This window comes from Alligator mississippiensis, chromosome 6 (genome assembly GCF_030867095.1).
Source record: "Alligator mississippiensis isolate rAllMis1 chromosome 6, rAllMis1, whole genome shotgun sequence".
Classification (NCBI taxonomy): Eukaryota; Metazoa; Chordata; order Crocodylia; family Alligatoridae; genus Alligator; species Alligator mississippiensis.
Window position 1 is genome coordinate 98,882,458 of NC_081829.1, and position 21,459 is coordinate 98,903,916.

Sequence of the window (21,459 nt, forward strand, 5' to 3'; positions counted from 1 at the left end):
CCACAGATGACTGAGAGGAGGGAGCTATAGAGACGCATCAGCCTTGAGTACAGCACTGAGTCCTATGTGTGTATGTAGGTAGCACTGTGCCTTCTCCCGCAAGGACGCTGCGGCTGCAGCCCCATAAGTCTGTTCACACTGGTTATCTCAAGTAGACGGATCATTTGCTGGGAAGCTCACGTTACCCAAATGAGCGTTTGCGCAGCTTGCAAGAAAATGTCAGTAGGTCGTAGCTCATCCTGATTGATATGTTGCGTACCGTGGTGTGGCGTGTTGTCGAAACGGGACATGGGCTCGGGTGAGCTCTGACTCTGTTCTCAGTTGTGTCTAATTAAAGGAAAGTTTATCTTGGACCATGTCACAGTAACCAGAGAGCAACGTTTATAGTTCATTTCCATCCTCCCGGCGTCCGGTTTCCAGCGTCTGTTGATGTCGTGTATTAGCAGGGAGACTCCTATTTTAGTGGTGACATCCAGGCAGAACAGACTGACCTGAATGAGCTAACAGGTTACATTTCTGCAAAGCTGGGGCCAGGAGACTGGTGAGGTGCAGGGGTTTATAGGTGAGGATGTATACTTTTCAAATCTTCAGAGCCCGCCGTTGGGCTGGGCTGGGCTGCCACCTCGGAGATCTGGATTTGTTCCCCACGTTGTCCTAGTATGAGAGTCCCATACAGTCCTCTGCAACAGCTTTTCTCTTGGTGGCTTTTGAGCTGCTTTCTTAGGTTTAGAAGACTAAAAAGAAGTCCTTACTGGTGAGTAGGTAGAAGAGAGGCACCCAGTTGTGGGGAGGGATTGAGTTTGCAGGTATGTTGCAAGCCACGTGATGCAAGTGTGAGCACAGGCTCCATTCCTCTGAAAACAGCATTAGACAAACCCGGGTGTTACTTGGAAGAGAAAACTGTGCTAGCAGCAGCTAAGCTTTCCTAGCGATTGACTCCTGGGGTTGATGAGAAATGCCTTCTGTCCATCTCGAATGGCTTGTGCCCGCTCACGGGGCTCAGTACAGTGGTCTTTGGCCTCCAAGACCGCCAGCTCCACGGCAGCAACGGCACAGTGCAACGGGGCTTTCCGGGTGCAGTCCCTCTGGAGATTTGTCCGGGCTCCCGGGGTGGGATAAGGCAGCAGCAATCCGAAATCAGTGTGGTTAGCAGGAGTGTCTTCGGCCTGTCTTTGTGCCAGGCTGCTTAAATAAACTCTGAGGATTTGTCTAACGGCAGGTATATTTTTTGCCCAGTCCCAGCAGTGGTTTGACATTAGCCGTCCTTGCTTAAGGGGCTTCATCATCCCAGCCTCTGATCCTGCATGACCCTCTCTACATTTTATAGCCAGCCTCCTCTTGCTCCTTAAATGCCAGTCCACTTCCCTGGATTTCCTTCTCAATCCTGCTTCTCTCATTTACCTTCAGTATTTCTGCCTCTCCTTCCCCCCCAATTCCATCTGCCGCTTTTTTTTCCAAAAGCCCCAGGCACCCAAAGCTTTGTAACTTTGCCTGTTTTACTCTTATTATAATGAAAAGCTTTTATAACCGCTGTATTACTTTTAAGCGCTCTTCACTAGGAGTGTTGGTATTAAAAACGTGTTCCAGCTTGCAGTGAATTGTCACGTGTCTAAGTGAGGGTAGGCCTCGGCAAAAAACCAAACCAAACCCATTCCTCCCCCCCCATAACAGTCCCACACCTTAAAACTCAGTCACTTCAATGCTTTGGAGAACATGCATGATCCCTCCTGTCACTGCAGCCCCCCCTCTTCATGTCCTACATTTCCTTCATGGTCCTTTCCTTTTTCATCTTTCTGCTCTATTTTGTCTTAAGTGTGTCCCTCCCTCTGACTTAGCTTCTCTTGTTCCACAATCATGTGTCTGTTCTTGCCTGTACTAGTTCTCTGGGGATCGTAGATGACATTCATTATTATTAATTGTATTATTTTCTAACTCCCAAAGATGTGCTAGGCACGCCATAAGAAACACAGATCTGTGCTCTGCAGAGTTTACTGTTGAAGTTGGGCCTATATGTGTGCGACTTGCAGATGTCTGCAGTCTCCAAATGCTTAATACAGTGGAGCCCACTGCTATCTCCCTCCTGACTACAGTGGAAATGACCTGATCTTGATCGTAGGGCCAGAGCCTGAGACAGAATTTCCATTGAACAAGCTTAAACATCTAGTCCAGAGAAATACAGTGAAGCTGTTGTAAATGACTGTTTAATGATTCTGTTCAACTGAGACTTGTTCGGTTCACTGGAAGTGCAATGGGAAAATGGGCCTGATGAGACTAGAGCTGCTCAAGAAATATGTTTTCTCTGCAATGAATAAGGTGTATTTCGTGAATGAGCAGAGTCCTCTGAAATACCAGAATAATAGGCTTGTATAAAGGACAATGTTTTGGTATAAGAAGGTAACATCTCATGTTTCTCGTGTACCATCCCGGTTTATTAACATATTATTTGCTAACCTGACAGCTGTCCCTTCAAAGACAGCCAGGACAGCCCACAGCACATATAAACTCCTCCTAGCTGGATTCCTGACACTAATATTAGCCTGCAGAATTGAACCCAGGCTCGTAGCAGTAGCACTGCAGAAAATTAAATTCAGACTCTCTGCCACCTGCACATCAGCTCCCAAACTGTATTGGCTCATGTGTCAGCGTGGTGAAGAACAGGAATGGTGTGAAGTGAGCAGATAGAGCATCCACCGCCGGTGCGATCAGTGGTGCGCATACCACCACTTGTATGTGTTGTGTTCATATCGCGGAGTCAAGGGAGGGGGAGAGATGCTGTCTGGAATAATTTTTGTCTGAAGCAACGAGCTCTGATGGCCTGACTGATATTTCATCCGGTGCATTCTGCTGCTGAAATCTGAACTACATTTCCACGCTACAAAAGGCCGCTAGCATATCATGATCTAATTCCAGGAGTGCTGTAAGCACCGAAGCAAGAGAACTTGAGCTAGAGAAGGAAGATGATGGAACCGAGTGTGGTGGTGTGGAAGAGGGAGGAGGGAGAATGGAAAAGTTATTTTTAACTGTCTTCTTGTTTAACCCCCTGGCTATTTTTATATTTTCTAACTGAAATCTCATCTTGGTACAGTGTATAAATCCCCTGAATACGAATCTCTTGGATTTGACCTGACCGTAGAAAGATTAGTTTCCATTGGATACCCTCATGAGCTGCTCAATTTTGTCTATGATCCTGCATTCCCTACCAGGTAAATGACTAAAAGATACTGACCCAGTCTGCTTGAGGCTTTGAATATTTGTTCTGAAAGATCATAAAAATTGAAAGGTTGAGTGTTCAGAGGGCACCTTTTAGGCCTGCAGTTGGGCACAGAACTCAGGTGAGTAAATGAATGATTTTCACTGACTGACCTGCCTCGTACAGGGTTTTGCACACACATACAGACATGCCGACAGAGAGTGAAAGTGCAGGGAAGGAGGCTGGCTGAGAATGTGGTCCAAAATAACCATGGAGAGCAGGAAGAGTGAAGGGACACAGCTGGGTGAACACTTGCTCAAAGCCTAGGTTTGGGGGACAATGAATTCTTCCAGAATGTGAACCTGCTCGAATTTTTCATACAATATTACTTATTTTTTAAACAATGTGTTTCTCCATTTGGGCTTTATACCAGCTCACCTGGAGAAACCCAGAAAGTGGGAACTGGCTGGAAATCTAAGTGAAGGTAGGATCAGTCTAGTTGCATTGTCCAACTGGATGCAGCACAGAAGGTGCCTGCAGAATAATTCAGTGCTTTAATTCTTACGCTTCCCCCCGTTCCGTAGTAGCAGAGGGACGGGAGTTCATTTGACACAGCAGGTCCTTGAAGGTTGTTCCTGCTTGGGCCTTTGCTGGATTTCACTTTTCTGATTCCCATGGAGACTTCTCCGCAAAAATCTCAGCAGTAGGACCATCGCTATGGACCGCCTGGTTTTGCACCAGCCGCATCCCTCTTTCCCTCCTCCCCTCCTGGTTGGCACTGAGCTGCATCCTCCTGTATCCTAACAACAGTGACCCTTAACGAACCTACTAGGACAATTCCAGTGAGCATATTCAGTGAATTCACTGGCTTCATCCTGGGGAGGGGAAAGCAGGGATGCCTGTGCAAGGCAGCATTTTTCTCCCAAGCCCAGTGACCAGATAAACAAGAGCAAATGTTGTGCATCTTTGCCAGCGTACATGTTTTTCCCCTCAAATTGACAGCGGTGAACTGCCCGCCGTTCTGCTGCTGTCGCGTGCCACACCTGACTCTCCTAGGTGTGCCAGAGATGAGCAGGGTGAAGAGATCCCTCCAATGTGGTGTGCGCTCCACTGCAGCCCAGCTGAGTTCCCTGTGAACTGCTGATGGAGGTGTGAGTGCCAAACGCATCGAAAGCTGCACGACTTCCTGGGGGAAGGCATAGCTAAGCTTTCTGCTGAGTAAAATGACCCTGTTCTGAAATCTAGAGAGGGCAGATCAGTTATCTCTTTACACTGGCCATGCGTTTTTGTTCCCAGAAGCCAGACAAAAGGTGCGTTAGAAACCTGTCCGCACAATTGCATCCTGTGTTGGTTTTGGCTTTGGACAGGACCTGCTAAACTTGGTTCCACCCAAGCAAATGGTTTCAGAGCTGATGTTCAGAGGTCTACTGTTAGCGTGGGGTGTTTGGCCAGTGCTGACTGTGTTTTGGGTTTCACTCTTTAAATTGCTTTTTGACAGAGGCCTGGTGTTTGACACCCTGTACGGAAACCTGTTGAAAGTCGATGCCTACGGGAACCTCCTGGTGTGCGCACATGGGTTTAACTTCATGCGAGGGTAAGTGCTGACACCCAATGGCTTATTTCTGGTTTAATATGTGCATTTTGGTGGATTCAGTTGACATCTAAGAAATGTCAGGTGTCCTTAACATAGAGATATTTCATAGTCTGTAGGGAAAAAAGTCAGTACAGTCGCCAGAGATCTGTGTTTTGTAGACTGTTGAAATTGGATAAGGAGGTGCGGTGGGGAAGGTTTCCAGAATAATGCATGAGGCCTTTTACCTGGGCTGGCATAGGTTTAGTTTCCTGCCATCAGTTAAAATAGGACAATTGTGTCAGCACTCTCTGGAGCAGGCAGAAGTCTGCATCACATGATGCACTTCATCTTAGCTTGAGAAAGGTCAAGGACTTAAACTAGCATAGGAACTACATTTTCAGAGCTTGCCTTTTCAAAGGGTGATAAAGCAGTGTGGAAAAGGCCAGTGTGATTTCCTGCAGCCCCCTTTGTCTGTTAGCATTTTTCTTACCTGCATGAGTGGAAAGTCTAAGAAGAAAAGAGGGAGCAACAGCGTTAGGAGCAAAATGCATCTGAGTAAATCCTTGGAGGTGTTTAAGATCCAGGTAGACAAAGCCTTGGCTGGGATGATGTAGTCAAGGCTGGTCCTGCTTGGAGCAGGGGGTTGGACGAGATGTGACCTCCTGAGGTCCTTCAACCCTCATTTGCTGTGATTCTGTGCAATAGGAAGCAGAAACTCTAGAAGATTAACAGCACTGAAAACTCCCAGACAGTAAATAGGTGATGTTTCCATGGACTCCGGGGAATGGGACAGGAGTAAACGTGCCCACAATCTGGCCCTGCTGCGTAATGAACAAAGTGTATTTAATGACCTTTTTAAACATTGCCACTCTGCCTTTTAATGATGAGAGTCTCATTATAACCTCCAACAGAATAGTTCTTGCCTCTAGAGATAAAAACTACATGTGGAAGCTCAAAAAAGCATGAGAATGGGAGGGGGTGTTGATTCAGTTTGAGATGAAACGATCAGTGCAAGTGCAATGGATTTGAACACAGCTGTCAGCTCTGGGATTAAGCTGTTCTCATTTCCTCTGCCAACCTTGTTCATTTCATGTACTAAGTATTGATGCTGGAACCTGTAGCTCTGCCAGAGCCAGCGCGGTTATGGGAGTGTGAAGTGAATCCTATTCTTACTAGTTCATCACCAACACAGTGGTAACTTCCCCGCAGCATGGTAAAAGTAGACATTGCCAAAGGCTTGATGGACTCTTGAGTAAGCTGACCTTTTCTGAAGAACTGGAGAGCATCACGTGGCCTCACTCATTTTCTTCCTTTGCTGCTTTATTTGCTTTCAGGCCAGAAACTCGGGAGCACTACCCAAACAAGTTCATTCAGAGAGACGACACAGAGCGCTTCCACATTTTGAACACACTGTTCAATCTACCAGGTGAGTCCTGGTCAGGGAGAGAAGGCCAGATCCTGCAGTAGTGGGAGTTTTGCCAGTGACTTGCTTGGCAGCATGATCACAGAATTACAGACAATGAGGGTGGGAAGGGACCTCAGGAGGTCACATGTGGTCCAACCCCCTGCTCCAAGCAGGACCAGCCCCAACTGCATCAACCCAAGCAGGGCCATGTCCACCTGGGTCTTCAACACCTCCCAGGATGGAGACTCCACCACTTCTCTGGGGAGCCTGGTCCAGTGCCTCACCACCCTCCTCGTGAGAAAGTTCTTCCTAGTATCCAACCTAAACTTCCCTTGCCACAATGTGAGCCCATCCAGCTCCATCCTCTTTGCAGCCCCCCTGCAGGGAGGTGAAGGCAGCTATTCAATCCCCCTCGGTCTTCTCTTCTGCAGACTAAATCAGCCCAGTTCCCTCAGCCTCTCCTCACCAGTCCTGTTCCCCAGCCCACAACCATTTTCACTGCCCTCCACTGGACTCTCTCCAATGTGTCCACATCCTTTCTGTCGTGGGGGCCACAGCTGGACACAGGACTCCAGATGTGGCCTCCCCAGTGCTGAATAGAGGGGAAGGATCACTGCCCTCCATCTGCTGGCAATGCTCCTACCAGCGCAGCCCAGGATGCCGGTAGCCTTCTTGGCACCAAGGGCACACTGCTGGCTCCTGTTCAGCTTCTTGTCCCCTGTCCCCCCAGGTCCTTTCCTGCAGAGCTGCTGCCCAGCCCGTCACCCCCAGCCTGCACCGGTGCAGGGGATTGTTCTGTCCTAAGTGCAGGACTTTGCACTTGTCTTTGTTGAACCTCTGAGATTATGCAACTCATGATGACACCTGTTATTGCTGTTTGGACTTAGTTACATGAATGTCTCTTTTTCCAGCAGTGCACCCCAAAATTATTTTAAGTGTTGGTTTCATCCTTGGATTAATTCTGTTTTGTTTCTTTGCAGAGACCTACCTGTTGGCTTGCCTAATAGATTTCTTTACTAATTGTGACAGGTATACAAGGTATGTATGCCCTCGGAGTTCATACAACTAACAATGTGGTAATTTTTTTAAATAACATCTGCATTTGTAAAAAATCAAATACAATGGAACAGCTCTGTCAAGTTTTGAACCAATCCCCATTAGGGCCAAAAGCAGTCAATCCACTGCCTTCAGCAGACATAAGATCAGGCCTTTTTTACTTTTTAATGTTTGGTGAAGTCAGTACTGAAGAGAAAGCCAAATTAAAATCTCAAGACACTGGCAGTATGGCTTTTCCTTCGTGCTGTGCACCTGCGTACTGTATGGGTTAATCCAGCTCTGCTAGAGAGGGACAGCTGCTAAGTACAGAGGGAGGGACTGGTTAGTTTGTACTTCCCCACCATCCTTGGTGTCTCTGTTAAGACTCCAACAATAATGCCAAATACATTGTCTTGATAACATGGACGCTTGTGATCTGAGACCGCGTCACTGTAAGCACCGAGGCCGCCCACCAGCTCTGCCATGTCCATTTTCAAAGCCTGTCAGCTGAGGCTGTATTTGAATCGGACAAGAGTTCTGTGCCCAGAGCCATTTTGATTCCAGGTTTCATGACTTAAAAACCTCACTTAGTCAAAAGTGAAATACCTGCCGTGGGTTTGACACAGCAAGAGGCTTCCTTGAAGCATTGAAGTCTGGCTTGATTAATTTTCAAGAACCCATTTTCCAAACTTGTACAAGGATTCTGGATTTGCTGTTTACATATGGCGTTTTGAAGTGTTTCCCCACGTCGTGTGTGCACACAGGCACTTCCTTCCCTGGGCTTTCTCCTGAGTGTTGTCGCATTTGAAGGCTGCTAATGTCAATTCTTGGCCTCAGTGCTACCTGGCGGTGGTGACATGAGCTGCTTAGTGACGGGTGTGTTTGAAAAACTGGCATATTTCCTTTTTCAGGGTTAAATGTGTTGATTTCCATTTCCACGGAATATCCCCCTCTCCTGGTGTTGTGAAAGCACATAAATAGCAGCTACCAATTTCCTTTCTCTACGTCTTTGTCTATTTTGTAAATCTCGATAGCCTCCATTTTCATTCATTGCTTGAATGACCTGTGTAACCCCAGCGTTTCAGCCTCAAAGAAATCATTCCGCGTTTCTAGTTATTTTCCAGTATTCTGGTAAGATTGAGAGGGAGAGAGTAAAATCCCAGTCGCAAGGACCTGAAGCACCAGTACTGCTCTGTGGCCCAGTGGCAGCTTGCCTCCTAACGGGCTGAATGAGAACCGTGCTCAGGTAGCAAACACATCTCGTGCTGCTGAATATGCCAGGCGGGCTGCATGTGCTGCTGCTGGCAGCATTTCTCCTGTATGGAGAAAATAGGAAGCAGTTACCGCAAGCCAGAAGCACGAGCCTTTGAGCTGTCTGGTCTGTCGGGGTTCCCTCCTTAGTCACAGAGGTCCTGTGACCCATGCACATGTCTTCTGGCTGCTGGTCTCCCTATGACACGGCTGATCTCTGTTCTCTCTCCCCATAGCTGCGAAACAGGGTTTAAAGATGGAGACCTTTTTATGTCCTTCCGGAGCATGTTCCAGGACGTCCGAGATGCTGTGGACTGGGTTCATTACAAGGTGATTGGCACTCCTTAGCTGTGCACTGAACCAGACCCTTGATGTGGAAGTGATCGGTGTGAGCCTGTCCCTGGAAAGGAAAGCTGCCTTGCCATCTAGCGAGCAAACACTAAACTGCAGATACTTATGCAGAAGGCTCCCTCCCTTTTGATTCCTGATCCCCGTCTGCTGTGCACAGACATCACTGTCCTCACCTACGTTTAACCAGTGTCATCCCATATGCACCTCAGCCACGTGTGCATATAATATGTTACATAGATGGTACAGACCAAGGGTACTCAGCCTTTTGGTCCCACAGGCCAGATGAGGGGCACTGGGCTAATCCATGGGCTGGATCCAAGCCCACGCAGCAGGATCGGGTCCTGGGGCCCCACACCACCTCTGCCTGCTGGGATTGGGGCCCACACCACCGCTGCCTGGTCCCGTGTGTGAGGACCCGGCTCTGAGGGACCTGTACCGCCCCTGACTGGCCTCCCGTGCAGGGCTACAGGTCAGATGACATGATGCCAGAAGCTGGATATCTAGCCCATGGGCTGGGGCTTGAGCACCCCGGCTCAGACTTTTAATTTTTGCAACATTGAGTTGATTGTAAACGGACTCCAGAATATTAACAGCTTTGTGTGGTCCGCAAGCTGTTTGTACCAGCTGAAGAAGCTCATAAGCTGGCTCCTCTGCTTGCTGCAGAGCACACGCAGGCGTACAGACGTAACACTAGCCGGGTTTTGTGATAATCAACATCCATGAATATGCCAGCCAAAGGCCCCTTTAGCTTCCCTTCTTGAGAGAAATCCCCTTGGGAGCATGGGTCACTTTGTGGGATTTGATCGCATTTTATGCTTTAGGGAAGCATCTAATTTCTGCAAGACGCTTTGCTTTTCATGGCACTTTTGCACAATTGACCAGGTGGATTATGTGCTGGCCTTTTGCCTTTTACTGATGTGTTGGGGATGGCTGGTCTGGGCTCTTGTTAGTACTGTGCATCCACTTTCTCTTCTGCTTTGATTACATTCCTTCCTGAAAGGACCACAGTGCTGTTACAGTGAAATATTCCCCTGTACGTAAGCTCATCCCACCACAGCGATGGGCTGGATGGCTTGGAGAACTTCCCTAGCCTCATGCCCTTTGACTCCCTGGTTCAGATTCAGCGCCAGGTTGGCCTTTGCAGGATTTTGGCAGGATGGGCCTTGAGGTCTGTTAGGACACAGTTTCCTTCCTCACCCGGGTTGTGTTGTTTCCGTTTCAGGGCTCCCTCAAGGAAAAGACACTCGAGAATCTGGAGAAGTATGTGGTGAAAGACGTAAGTGTGGGGTTCACTTACGGTCCACATGATGTGCTCTCATAAGAATACAGGCAGGAAATGGAGGGGGAAAAATAAACCTGTTGATTGGTATTGCTGAGGAAGAAGACGGATAGCACTGTGGTTTCTCCTGGAGTAAGCAGAGGTCAGACCCAGTCTTCGTCTCAGTTCAGCAGTCCACGTGCTGTTGCTGCAAACAGCTCTTGAGCAGACTGTAAAAGCCAGAGGATCGTGGGAAAGCAGGGTTGGAAGGGACCTCATGTGGGCATCTAGTCCAGCCTCCTGCTCAAAATGCCTGGATCATCCCTGACTAAACCCTCCCAGATGTATCTCATGATAGAGGTGACAGCGCGGCGAGGCCCTGGTGGGGACGGGGACTCTTGTTACCCAACCAGTCACTCCACGACGGAGCTCTGCAAGCCACAGCTCCAGAGGAGAGGCAGGACAGCTGTGTTGTGCCAAGGCCTTGTCCCCCTAGTAGCATGCTCAGTGCAGTGGCTGGCCCAGGGAAGCTGAGACTGTAGCCTCCCTCCTGCAGTGCAATTGCCATTGTCTATAGCACGGGCCAACAGCAAGCAGCATCCTGAAGCTAGGCCCGTGCCCTATGAACCTCTAGGACATCATTCGGTTTCAACAGCTGATAGCAGCTAGTTGGTGCGTGGCCCAGGCCTGCTGTGGGGAGCCAGGCCTCTACCCCTACCTGCAGACTGCTTTAGGTCATGATCAGTCCTTCTTACAGTGGCTGAGTTGGGATTTGCAATGGCTCCAGGCTGCAGCTGTCTCTAATTCTGAGGTCTGGTTTATCCCCTTCCCTAACCTGGGGTCGAAGCACTCAGACTTGGCCTACCCAGGGGCCCATTTTGGTATGTGCTCTGCCCAGACTCCAGGGACCTGGTCCACATCCTCACAGGGGAGCACGGGTTCCTGCTGGCTCCTGTGGGCTGGTGTGACTGGTTCTCAGCAGATTCTCTCCCGCTGGCTGTGCTCCCGAGGGGGGGCTGCGGGCAAGGAGGGTTTATTGTAACGTGTGTGTGCTGATCACCATGCTCTGGTTCTCCTGACGCCCCTCTCTTCCCCACGTGACATTGCAGGCGAAGCTGCCTTTGCTGCTGAGCCGCATGAACGAAGTCGGGAAGGTGTTTCTTGCCACCAACAGCGACTACAAATACACAGACGTAAGTGCAGCTGGAGCTCAGTGCGGCAGGGCTGGGGGATGCTGGGGAGCTCAGCGTGACTGCTCTGAGTGTGCCCTGGGCACTCCTAGCGTGGTGGAGAGCCCTTTAATGGTTAAAGCAGAGGACCAGGCCTGTAACTCTCGGGCTTTGTGCCTGGCACTGCCACTGGGTCACTTAGGGCCAGTCAGCCACTGGGAGTTTTGGCATTGACCAGCATGTCCCACAAAATCAACCAAAGGAAAAAAAAGGCAGTAGTGCCGTAGGCCGAGGGAAGGTGCCCTCTGCCAATCAGCAGCAAGGGGTGGGGCAAAAAAAAGCAGTAGTGATGTAGACTGAGTGAGGGTGCCCTCTGCCGATCACCAGGGCCCCACCACTAATCAGCTGCTGCGAAATGCCCCTGAAATCAGCTCTGCACACCGCGAGCATCCCGTGAAAAACCCTTTGTGTTGCTGCAACGTTGGTAGGTCCCTACATACATTTCCATGACACGATTGTTCTGAGGTGCTTGGAGCAATAGGCCGTCCTGAACCGTGGACTGAGTAAGCGTCACTGTCCTTTGAATCATCCATGCCAGAGGGCAGCAATGAGTGCTCGCTCCTGTCAGAGAGAACCTGGGGATTATGACTTCCCAGGGGAACGAGGCAGTTTGTATAGCCCTAGTACACGTGTGATGCCACAGTGTTAGTGTGCACAGGAAAGTGATGAAAGATCTTTTAAAGGTCTGTAAAATATATCAGAAGTATCTGCAGATTCCCATGGCAAGTCTGTTCTTTGACTGTAAAAAATGGCCGTGTTAACGCCAAAGGATGCAAAAACTATTCACTCATTCATTGCGTCTCCAAATCTAATGCCAAAACCTACTATTACTAATTAGCAGAAATAAGAAAAGTCTGCAGCCTGGAAAGGTGAAGGCTAGGACATTTGCTCTTATGAACTACACGACTAGGGGGCTTTTTAGTAAACATTTTTTAATTTCTTTCAGAAAATTATGACTTACCTGTTTGATTTTCCACATGGACCAAAGGTATGTGAGTGCGGGGGGCAGATTTGGTAGCGGGTCATGTGCTTGCTTTGTTCAGTGTAGCAGGACAGGACTCTCATCCTTGTTCGGGCACTGTCGGGATTGGCAGGTTCAAACAAACTTGCTGTTTAGCTCCTTGCATGGGGCCAAGAGCCTTCAGCGCGGCGAGCTGTATTAACAGCACCGCAGTCTAATACCACTGGGTTTTTGCAGCCAGTTTCGTATGGATCTTGACACGAATTTAGGTTACTGAGGCATCTTGCAGAAGAGGGAAGGAAAGAGGGGGCTTGGGGTCAGACTCTGATTGCACTGGGGAGACCCCACTGACTTCAGGCATGTCAGTCCTGATTAGGCTGGAGTAAGCGGGGTCAGATTTTGGCCCCGAAACTTTTAAGTTAAATAAATTACCAGAGTTTGCTCCCTGTTTTGCCTGCTCAATGCGTTCATACTGATTATTTCATCCGCCGTGCAGCGTGTTGCTCGGGTGCCATTTCACACGTTCACTTACTGTTATGGGCCTGTCAGCAACGCGCCCGACCATACGTCAGCGGTGAAAATCAGTCCGTTAACTTAAACTCTCCAGAAGACACGGAGCAAGCAGTCCCCATCTCTGCTCCAGTAGCCCCTCCCCAGTCGTGCTCCAGTTAGAAGAGCATTGGACCCAAGAGACCCTCTGCACCGTACTGTGAAGTCGATGAACCCCACAGGGGCTGATTTGTGTAATCGGGACCCTTTACCCAAAACCATCTCATCAGCTTTGTTGTGCTGCCTTGGTGCTGCCTGTCTAGGCACTGTCAACAAAACACTGCATCGAAGAGTGGTCACAAGTGCTTGTGCCTCTGAGCCATGGTTGGATAAGGGGCAGTTGTTACGTGGCAGCTTCCCACGGCCTTTGAGAGAGCTTATGAGGTCAAGCGCTGAAATCAGGAGAATCTAATGAGCGGGGATCTATTCCGCTTGTCCTCCCTCCCCAAGGGGTGGCTGCATTTCTGCAGCGAGGGTCGTGATTCCCCAGCGCTTCATTGCCCTGAGACCCCGGGAGTGAAAGGGGCAGTCGGTGCCACCGCTTGTGTTGTCAGTGAGAAACAGAGGCTGAATCCAGCTCATGGTTTCTGTGTGTCTCCCTTTCGCAGCCCGGGAATGCTCACCGACCGTGGCAGTCCTACTTTGACCTCATCCTGGTGGATGCACGGAAGCCCATCTTTTTTGGGGAGGGCACGGTATTGCGGCAAGTGGACACGGTAAGTCCAGGAGTGGCTAAGGCCCGTACATCACGAGAATGGAAGCTTCTCACCTGGTTTCTTCAGGCACCACGTTTTCCAGCCTGGGTTCAGCACTAAAATTCACCAGAGGCCGGGCTGGGCTTTGTGCTACGTGGTGCCTGTCACCACTGACAGCGCGACGTGGCAGTAACAGGCAGAACTGAGCCTGTGTGTTGAGGAAAGAGAAACACGTGCTGAGGACAGGCTGGTGAAAGCTGCCCCTGGCCCCCTAGAAGGGCAGATGTAGGACAGAATAGGACAGAGAAGCCCTTTGAGGCCAACAAGTGATTCCCCCCTGTTCTGCGCAGGTTACCGGCAAGCTGAAGATCGGGACGTACACCGGCCCCTTGCAGCACGGCATCGTCTACTCAGGAGGTAAAGCGGGATCGGCCCGTTTTATAGAATTGTAGACAATGAGGGTTGAAGGGAGCTCAGGGGGTCACATCTAGTCCAACCCCTGCTCCAAGCAGGACCAGCCCCAACTGCATCATCCCAGCCACGTGTGCGGAGCCTGAGCAGAGATCCAGCTCCCCCCTGTGGTCATAACCTGGCAGCCTCAGTTCAGACTCCGAGAGACACGGGAGTTGATAAGGGCAGAGCCCTTCTCCTCTAGTGCAGGGCTGTCCTTTCAAGTGGCCAGGGATCGCACACCGTGTGGGCCGCGCCAGTGTAACCCAGCACCGTGCAGGTGCCCCCCTCCCTTCACTGCTGCACCACGTGCCTGCACAGGTGCCTTTCTCGCACCGCGTGGCCTCCCGCAGTCAGGGCAGTGGCTTATGTGATGTGACCGCCGGCAGATGCCCCTAATGGAGACATGTGATGCTGGGCAGAGCTGTGCCAATCTGGCGCTGGTTGTGCCACATCACAGCTGTGCTAGGGAGGCTGTGCCCATCCGAGCAACACTCTGCTGCTGCAGCACACTGATCTCTGCCTAGTGGAGACGCTGCCTTCAATGGCACCTGCTCATTCAGTTCAGGGGAAGGGGGGAGCCAGCTCTGCCCACCCAGACAGTGACCGCGGCTCGGTCCCCGTAGTGCTGGCAGGCCCTTGAGCTGGGACCTGTGTTGTGGGACAGCAGCTCTGGGACTTCAGAGGCTCTGCAGTGCTGTTCGCTGCAGCTTGGATGTGCCGCCCTGGAGCAGGGTTGCAGGGGGAGACACTCTCCCCGACCTGGCCCTGCTTTCTGGCCTGACAAGATTAAGTGCCCTGGGCAAAGATGGCTCCTGGTGGCCAGTGCCTGTCTGCCAGCAGTTGCAGTGGGTGTTTGCAAGCAAGGCTTGTGCTCTGGTGCTGTAGCGAGAGGCACGTGTCTGAGCCAGGAGCACCAGGGCCAAGGGGAATCTCATTCGCAATTGCCCGCCCATCCTGTTTTCCTTCCCCCTCAGGTTCCTCCGACACGATCTGTGACCTGCTGGGCGCCAAGGGCAAAGACATTCTGTACATCGGAGACCACATCTTTGGAGACATACTCAAGTCCAAGAAGCGGCAGGGCTGGAGGACCTTCCTAGTGATCCCGGAGCTGGCCCAGGAGCTGCACGTCTGGACTGACAAGAGCGGTAAGATGCTCTTGCCCTGGCACACGTGCAGTGCTCAGACAGGCTCTGACCTACCCTAGAGAGATGCCAGGGCTCGAGGGCCTGCATTGCTCCAGAGCCATGTGCTTCTCCCCCGAGGCGCCCCAGCCTTGTTGCTGACAGGCTCAGGGCATCCCTGCAGCGGTGCCCAGGGCTCGCTGGGCCTCTTGAGCGGCTGCTGCTGGCTGGGAAAGCAGCTCCTGACGCAGCAGCATCCCCTCTGCAGATCAGGCCTGTTCAGCACGAGCAAGGGCTGCCCTCTCCCTCTGATCACTGCTCTCTTCCCCACCCCACCATCTCAGCTGCCCCAGCCCTCCTCTGGGGCCCCGCTGCTGTGTCTGAGGCGAGGGGCATGCGGCAGTAGCCGGGAGGGTCAGATTTACTGCGCACAGCTGTCCTGAAGGGCTGCGAGGCACCCGTGGTGCTCAGCAGCGGCAGGGAGGGAGAGGGTGGGAGAGCAGCGGGCTTGCAAGCACTCAGAGGCAGGTGGGGGAAAATCAAGCAGGAAGCAGGTAACGCTGGGCTCCGCCAACCCCTTCTCCTAGGGACTGGCTTCTGGGGACAAGGGTCATGGGATGTGAGGGGCGTTCACTGCAGCTGTGTCCCCGTGGGCTGCTCCCCCAGTCCTCACAGCAGCAGATTCCAGCCTCTTCCCTTTGCTTCCTGCTCCTTCGGGGCTGCTTAGAGGACAGGAGCCTTCCCCCGGCTCAGCCCTATGGGCCTGGCCCTGCTGCTGTTGCACCGTCCATGACGTTACCTGGGCAGAGGCTGCTGGTGTGTGCCCCCAGCCAAAGGGAGCGAGCCCAGAGGGCAAACCCAGGGCCCGGCTAGGTCCGGGCAGAGCAGCCGTCAGTCCCATCCTGGGGGCAGTGGGGTGAGTAGGAGCTAATGCTTTGGCTCCCGGAGGTTCTTGGCTTCACCGGCCAACCTGGTTTTTGGCTGTTTTCTCCTCTGGAATCCTCCAGCCCTTTTTGAAGAGCTGCAGAGCCTGGACATCTTCCTGGCAGAGCTGTACAAGTGAGTGTGCGAGCCCTCATCCCCCTGCCCCTCCCCCTGTACGGGCCCCGAAGGACGGGCCGGGCAAGCCCTCCAGGACACAAGGGGAAGCCAGGCAGAGCGCGGCTGTGGCTTGCTCAGCCGTGCAGGGAGCCTGGGCTTGGCCCCCGGCATCTCTTCTCCCAGTTCTGTGCGGGGACCACAGCACCATCCTGCCCTGATCTCTGAACAAGATCCCTGCAGAGCTCCCGCCCCAGCTCCCCCCCACGCGGCAGGCCTTTCAGACCCTTCTGTTTGCTCTTTCTCCGGTAACCAGGCACTTGGACAGCAGCAGCAACGAGCGCCCGGACATCAGCTCCATCCAGAGACGCATCAAGGTATCAGTTGCAAAACACCTTCCCCCCACCACAGGATCCCTAGGGCTTTCCTGCGGGGACCCAGCTCTGGAGCAGGGCACCAAAAGGCAGGAAGTGCTTCGCAACCCCATGCAGCCTGCCGGCCAGGAGCCCAACACAGGCTCTGTGTCACAAGGTTTGCCCCTGGGTATTGGGCCGGTGCATCTCTTATGAATCTGGCCTGCTCCAGGCCCTGGCCCTGGCTCCAGCCCTGCCAGGGATTCGGTGCCGACTCAGGGGTGCCGGCCAGTGGCTCAGCCTTGCTGCTCCCTGGAGCCTCTGTGGGGAGGAGTCGTCTCTCCCAGTCCAGATCATCAGAGCCCCAGTTAGATGACAGCTCAGCCCAGTGCAGGGTCACGGGCTCCAGTACAGTACCTGCCCCATGCTCCAGTGCCCAGATGTTAGAGCCCCAGGGGGCTGTGAGACCCCCCTTGGCACCCTGGAATCCCAGTCCCTGCCCACTCTGCCCCCACGGCTGAGCTTGCGCCTTCCATCTGCCCGTTGCTTGCAGAAAGTGACCCACGACATGGACATGTGCTACGGGATGATGGGAAGCCTCTTCCGCAGCGGCTCGCGCCAGACGCTCTTTGCTAGCCAGGTGATGCGTTACGCAGACCTCTACGCGGCGTCTTTCATCAACCTCCTCTACTACCCATTCAGCTACCTCTTCAGAGCCGCCCACGTGCTGGTGAGTTGTAGCCCACGGAGAAAAAAGCAGTGAGCCCGGCCGGCAAGTGCTTGGTGGGCGGCGCTGACAGCGACAGGCGCTGGGAAGGCCTCGAGGACATCGGCGCTTGTGTGCAGTGCAGAGCCTGCGCTCTGGTCTCCTGGGGCAGCTCAGGGCTGGAGTTCCCTGTGGAGGTGATGTCTCTTTGGGAGCAGTTGATACCCCACTGGCCACCCAGGACAGTGTTCACAGCCCCTGCCAGACCGCAGTCGGGGCTGTTGGGGGGGCAGCGTGGCAGGAAGATAGCGGTGCAGAGCAAAAGGGATTGTGGGGCCTTGAGACTTGTGTTTAGAGCAGTGCAGAGCTGGGGCTGTGCTACCCTGCAGGGAGGAGACCTAGCCAGGGGCGCCACCTCCATTTTGGGCTGGCACCTGCCCTGTCTTCATGTTCTTGGCACAGGCCTGACTTGTTCTGGGTGCGGGGAGCGTCCCTGCTGTCCCCAGAAGAGGCGGTGCCTGAGAGCAGAGTGAGGCCTGCTGCAGCGCACCCTTGCTCCGGGGATTCGCTCCTGCAGCCCAAAGGCCCTTCATGTTTCTCCCGTTAGCTCTATACTGCCCCACGCCCAGCCTGCCGGCCCGTGTGGGATCAAATGCGAGCCTGCCGTATTTGTCGACGGTTTCCTGTGAGCGCCCACGTTCCTGAGCAGCTGTGCTTGCTGGACAGCCCCTCCTCTTCCTTGTGTTTGTGCAGATGCCGCACGAGTCGACGGTGGAGCACACGCACGTGGACATCAATGAGAAGGAGTCGCCCATGGCCACCCGCAACCGCACCTCGGTGGACTTCAAGGATTCCGACTACAAGCGGCACCAGCTGACCCGCTCCATCAGCGAGATCAAGCCGCCCAACCTCTTCCCCCAGACCCCACAGGAAATCACACATTGCCACGATGAGGATGACGACGAGGAGGAGGAGGAGGAAGAAGAGGAGGAGGAGGAGGAGGAGTAGGCAGGACACACGGAAGCATCTCTGAAGACAAAGCGTGACTGTAGCAGGGAGGGGGAGCGAATTCCCAGGGTGGGTTCTGGGGTGACGAGGGGATGCGATTCTTTCGCAGGCGCCTTCAGAAATTGTCCAAACACTCGAGCCAAATTCCTGCCGCCTGCCAGGGCCCCGCAGCCCGAGAGTGCAGATGGTCCGGGATGCCGCCGGCCTGTGTCGCCAGCTGCTGCACCCATCACACCCCAGGGCTTCCTGGGGACGCGCCCGTCCGGTTTTCACCCGCGCAGCATCCTGCAAACACTTGGGAGGTGGTCGTGGGGGGACCGGGGGCCGGCTGCAATGGGGCCAGCAGCAGACAGAACAGTTTGCAAAGGATCCTGCCCGGCCCCCTCTGCCCCAGATCCACGCCAGCCAGTCCTAGACGCCGTCGTGTGCAGGGAAGCGCCTGGGTGTCCCCTGTACATGGCCCTACGTTCTGCCTCAGCGGCGCTGCGGCCCTCCTGCGCGGACGACGTCGCACGTTCTGGGTTTGCTGCATCTTTGTCACCTGGTGGCAAAGGCTTGTTCCGTCCATCCCCGGCGCCTCGCAAGTCTCAGCCTGCCGGGCTGCCGTTTCATCCAGAGGGCCGGGCACCGTCGGTGGCTGCGGCCCCCTCCCGCCAGCACAGAAGCAGGAGCAGCGGAAGGCAGCCAGCAGGCTCAGTCCTTGTCTGGGGGCCTCACCTGGTGTCCCCTGAAACGGGCAGTGCAGGCCGGCCTGCGAGGGCCCAGCCGACCCATTAAGCACGTGCGCAGCACGGGAACAGCACGGCGCAGCAGCCTGCCCGTCCCGGCACCGTGTCGCCCTCCGGGCGGTGCCAGCAGAGCAGAGCACCCGGCTCTACCCCGTCAGCCCCTTGTTCCTATCTCGCGAGTGTCTTCAACCCCGTCCCCTGTAAGGTTCCTCGACAGACGAAGCAGCAGGGCTCGTCCTGCTGCTGGGGCAGGCGCCGAGTCAATAAATGATGTTTCTAATACGAGCGGGTCCTCGCCTTGTCTGGTTGCCTGGCACCGCGGGAAGGGTCGGGTCCACAGCCTGCCCTGGCCGCGTGGGCGCAGGAAGTGGGTGCCGGGCTACGTCCCTAAGGACAGGGTATCAGCAGGGCAGGCGAGGTGGCGGGGGCCGCCCCATCGCTGCCAAGCACTTGTGCTGGGGCCCGTAGGTGGTAGGAGCTCCCCAGCACCCTTCAGCTCTGGGTGAGACAGGCGGTGGGAGGTGAATGCAGCGTGTCCAGGGCACGGGAGGTGAAGTGTGCTCCCTTCACGGAGCCCCTCGGCAGCCTCGCAAGGTGGGTCCGGTCGGTAGTCTGGGCCAAGGATGCGCTGCTGCAGCCTCTGGGGAGCAGGGGGAGAAGCCAGAGCGCAGCAGGGCTGCTGGGCCGGGCGCGGGACCTGCCCTTGAGGAAGGCCAGCAGGAAGGAGGGGCAGCCTTGATGGCCCTTGCCCAAGAGGGGGTCCATGCCCACGTGGCACCCTGCATCCTCCTGTAACAGTCCTCAGCCCGTCCCCCAGCTCGGGACACATGGGAAAAGCCCCTCACACCACTACATCAATACATCCCCCCCTTCCATCCAGGAAGAGCACACACCAACTCCTGCAGCGTCCTTAGCCTGACGAAGGGGTTTTGAACCCGAAAGCTTGCTTAATAACTATTCTCCAACCATTTGGGTTGGTCTAATAAAAGAGATCAAATTCACCCAAGGAACCTTGTCTGCCTGTGTCCTTAGACCAACACGGCTACAACCTAACCCCCCCCCTTTTATGTATTTACTAGCAAATCGCCCGTCAAGACTGAGGGGGTGGGCGGGTGGGGATGGAGCCCTACCTCCCGCCATCTGCGGCCCCCCCACCACTCCACCCCCCGAGGCAGATTAACATGTATGACACCCTGCGCAAGCACAACATGGGAGGCCGCCTGCCCCGCGAGAGCTGGGCTACCCGGGGGGGGGCAGAGGGGCCCCTTCTCCTTCTGCTGCTGGGGGCAGGCGATACACGCAGCCTCTGCTCCCTGCTACCTATGGCCAGTTGCGCACACACAGGTGTGCACACAGCCACGCACACAGAGGGGCATGCACACTACTCACTCACTCTGCACATGGACACACAGACGCATACATCCTCTCCCTGCCACAAACACAGACGCATGCACAAACAGACATGCATGCAGACGTGTGCGCTCTACTCACTCTGCACATGGACACAAACACAGTCTCCTGTCATGAACACACACTCACAGATATGCATGCATACAGAAGGGTGTGTGCTCAACTCACTCTACACATGGACACACAGGGACAAACACACTTTCCCTGCCATGAACACGCATGCATGCACAGACACACATGTACGCACATGTACACATGCAGACACGTGTGCACGCACACAGATGCAGACAAGCATGCACTCTACAGTCTCTGCACAAGGACACAAAGCCAACTACACTACCTGCCATGAACAGATGCATGCATGCATGTGCGCACGCGCACACACATATATGCACACTCATACATACAGACAGGCGTGCACTCTACTCACTCTGCACATGGACACACAGGGACAAACACACTTTCCCTGCCATGAACACGCATGCATGCACAGACACACATGTACGCACACATGTACACATGCAGACACGTGTGCACGCACACAGATGCAGACAAGCATGCACTCTACAGTCTCTGCACAAGGACACAAAGCCAAATACACTACCTGCCATGAACAGATGCATGCATGCATGTGCACACACACACACATGCACGCGCACACACATATATGCACACTCACACATACAGATAAGCGTGCACTCTACTCACTCTGCATATGGACACACAAACACTTTCCCTGCCATGAACACAGATGCACGCATGCACGGACACACTTGCACACAAACACACAGACGCATGCAGACACGCATGTACACATGCATACACACAGACGCACACATGCAAACAAGCACGCGCTCTACATTCGCTGCACATGGACACAGAGCCAAATACACTCTAGCTGCCATAAACACAGACACACGCATGCACACAGAAATGCATGCACACAGATGCAGACATGCACAGATGTGTGCACAGATGCAGGCACATGCAGACACACAAGCACTCGCATGCACAGACATGTGCACGCATACAAAGATACATAACGCATGCACGCGCACACACACACGCATACACCCCCCCTTCCCCTCCCCTCCTCTTCCAGAACCGCCCCCTTCCCCACCCTCCATCACTGAGGCAGCCCCCCC

At 53.6% G+C, this 21,459-nt stretch overlaps 1 protein-coding gene across 7 annotated transcripts in view; it reads left to right on the forward strand.

Annotated features, from left to right (window-relative positions):
• The window catches only part of NT5C2 (5'-nucleotidase, cytosolic II), a 94,291-nt gene extending 75,105 nt beyond the window's left edge, over window positions 1-19,186 (forward strand). For all 7 annotated transcript variants that reach the window (XM_059730201.1, XM_059730202.1, XM_059730199.1 and 4 more), the window contains 15 exons: window positions 3,086-3,203; window positions 4,689-4,784; window positions 6,098-6,189; window positions 7,149-7,206; window positions 8,691-8,784; window positions 10,028-10,081; window positions 11,173-11,256; window positions 12,239-12,280; window positions 13,411-13,518; window positions 13,848-13,914; window positions 14,925-15,095; window positions 16,079-16,130; window positions 16,426-16,486; window positions 17,016-17,192; window positions 17,922-19,186. In XM_059730201.1, the coding sequence (XP_059586184.1) occupies window positions 3,086-3,203; window positions 4,689-4,784; window positions 6,098-6,189; window positions 7,149-7,206; window positions 8,691-8,784; window positions 10,028-10,081; window positions 11,173-11,256; window positions 12,239-12,280; window positions 13,411-13,518; window positions 13,848-13,914; window positions 14,925-15,095; window positions 16,079-16,130; window positions 16,426-16,486; window positions 17,016-17,192; window positions 17,922-18,176 (1,529 nt within the window). In that variant the 3' untranslated portion in view covers window positions 18,177-19,186. The remainder of the gene's footprint in view (window positions 1-3,085; window positions 3,204-4,688; window positions 4,785-6,097; window positions 6,190-7,148; window positions 7,207-8,690; window positions 8,785-10,027; window positions 10,082-11,172; window positions 11,257-12,238; window positions 12,281-13,410; window positions 13,519-13,847; window positions 13,915-14,924; window positions 15,096-16,078; window positions 16,131-16,425; window positions 16,487-17,015; window positions 17,193-17,921) is intronic.
• The last annotated feature ends 2,273 nt before the right edge of the window (window positions 19,187-21,459 follow it).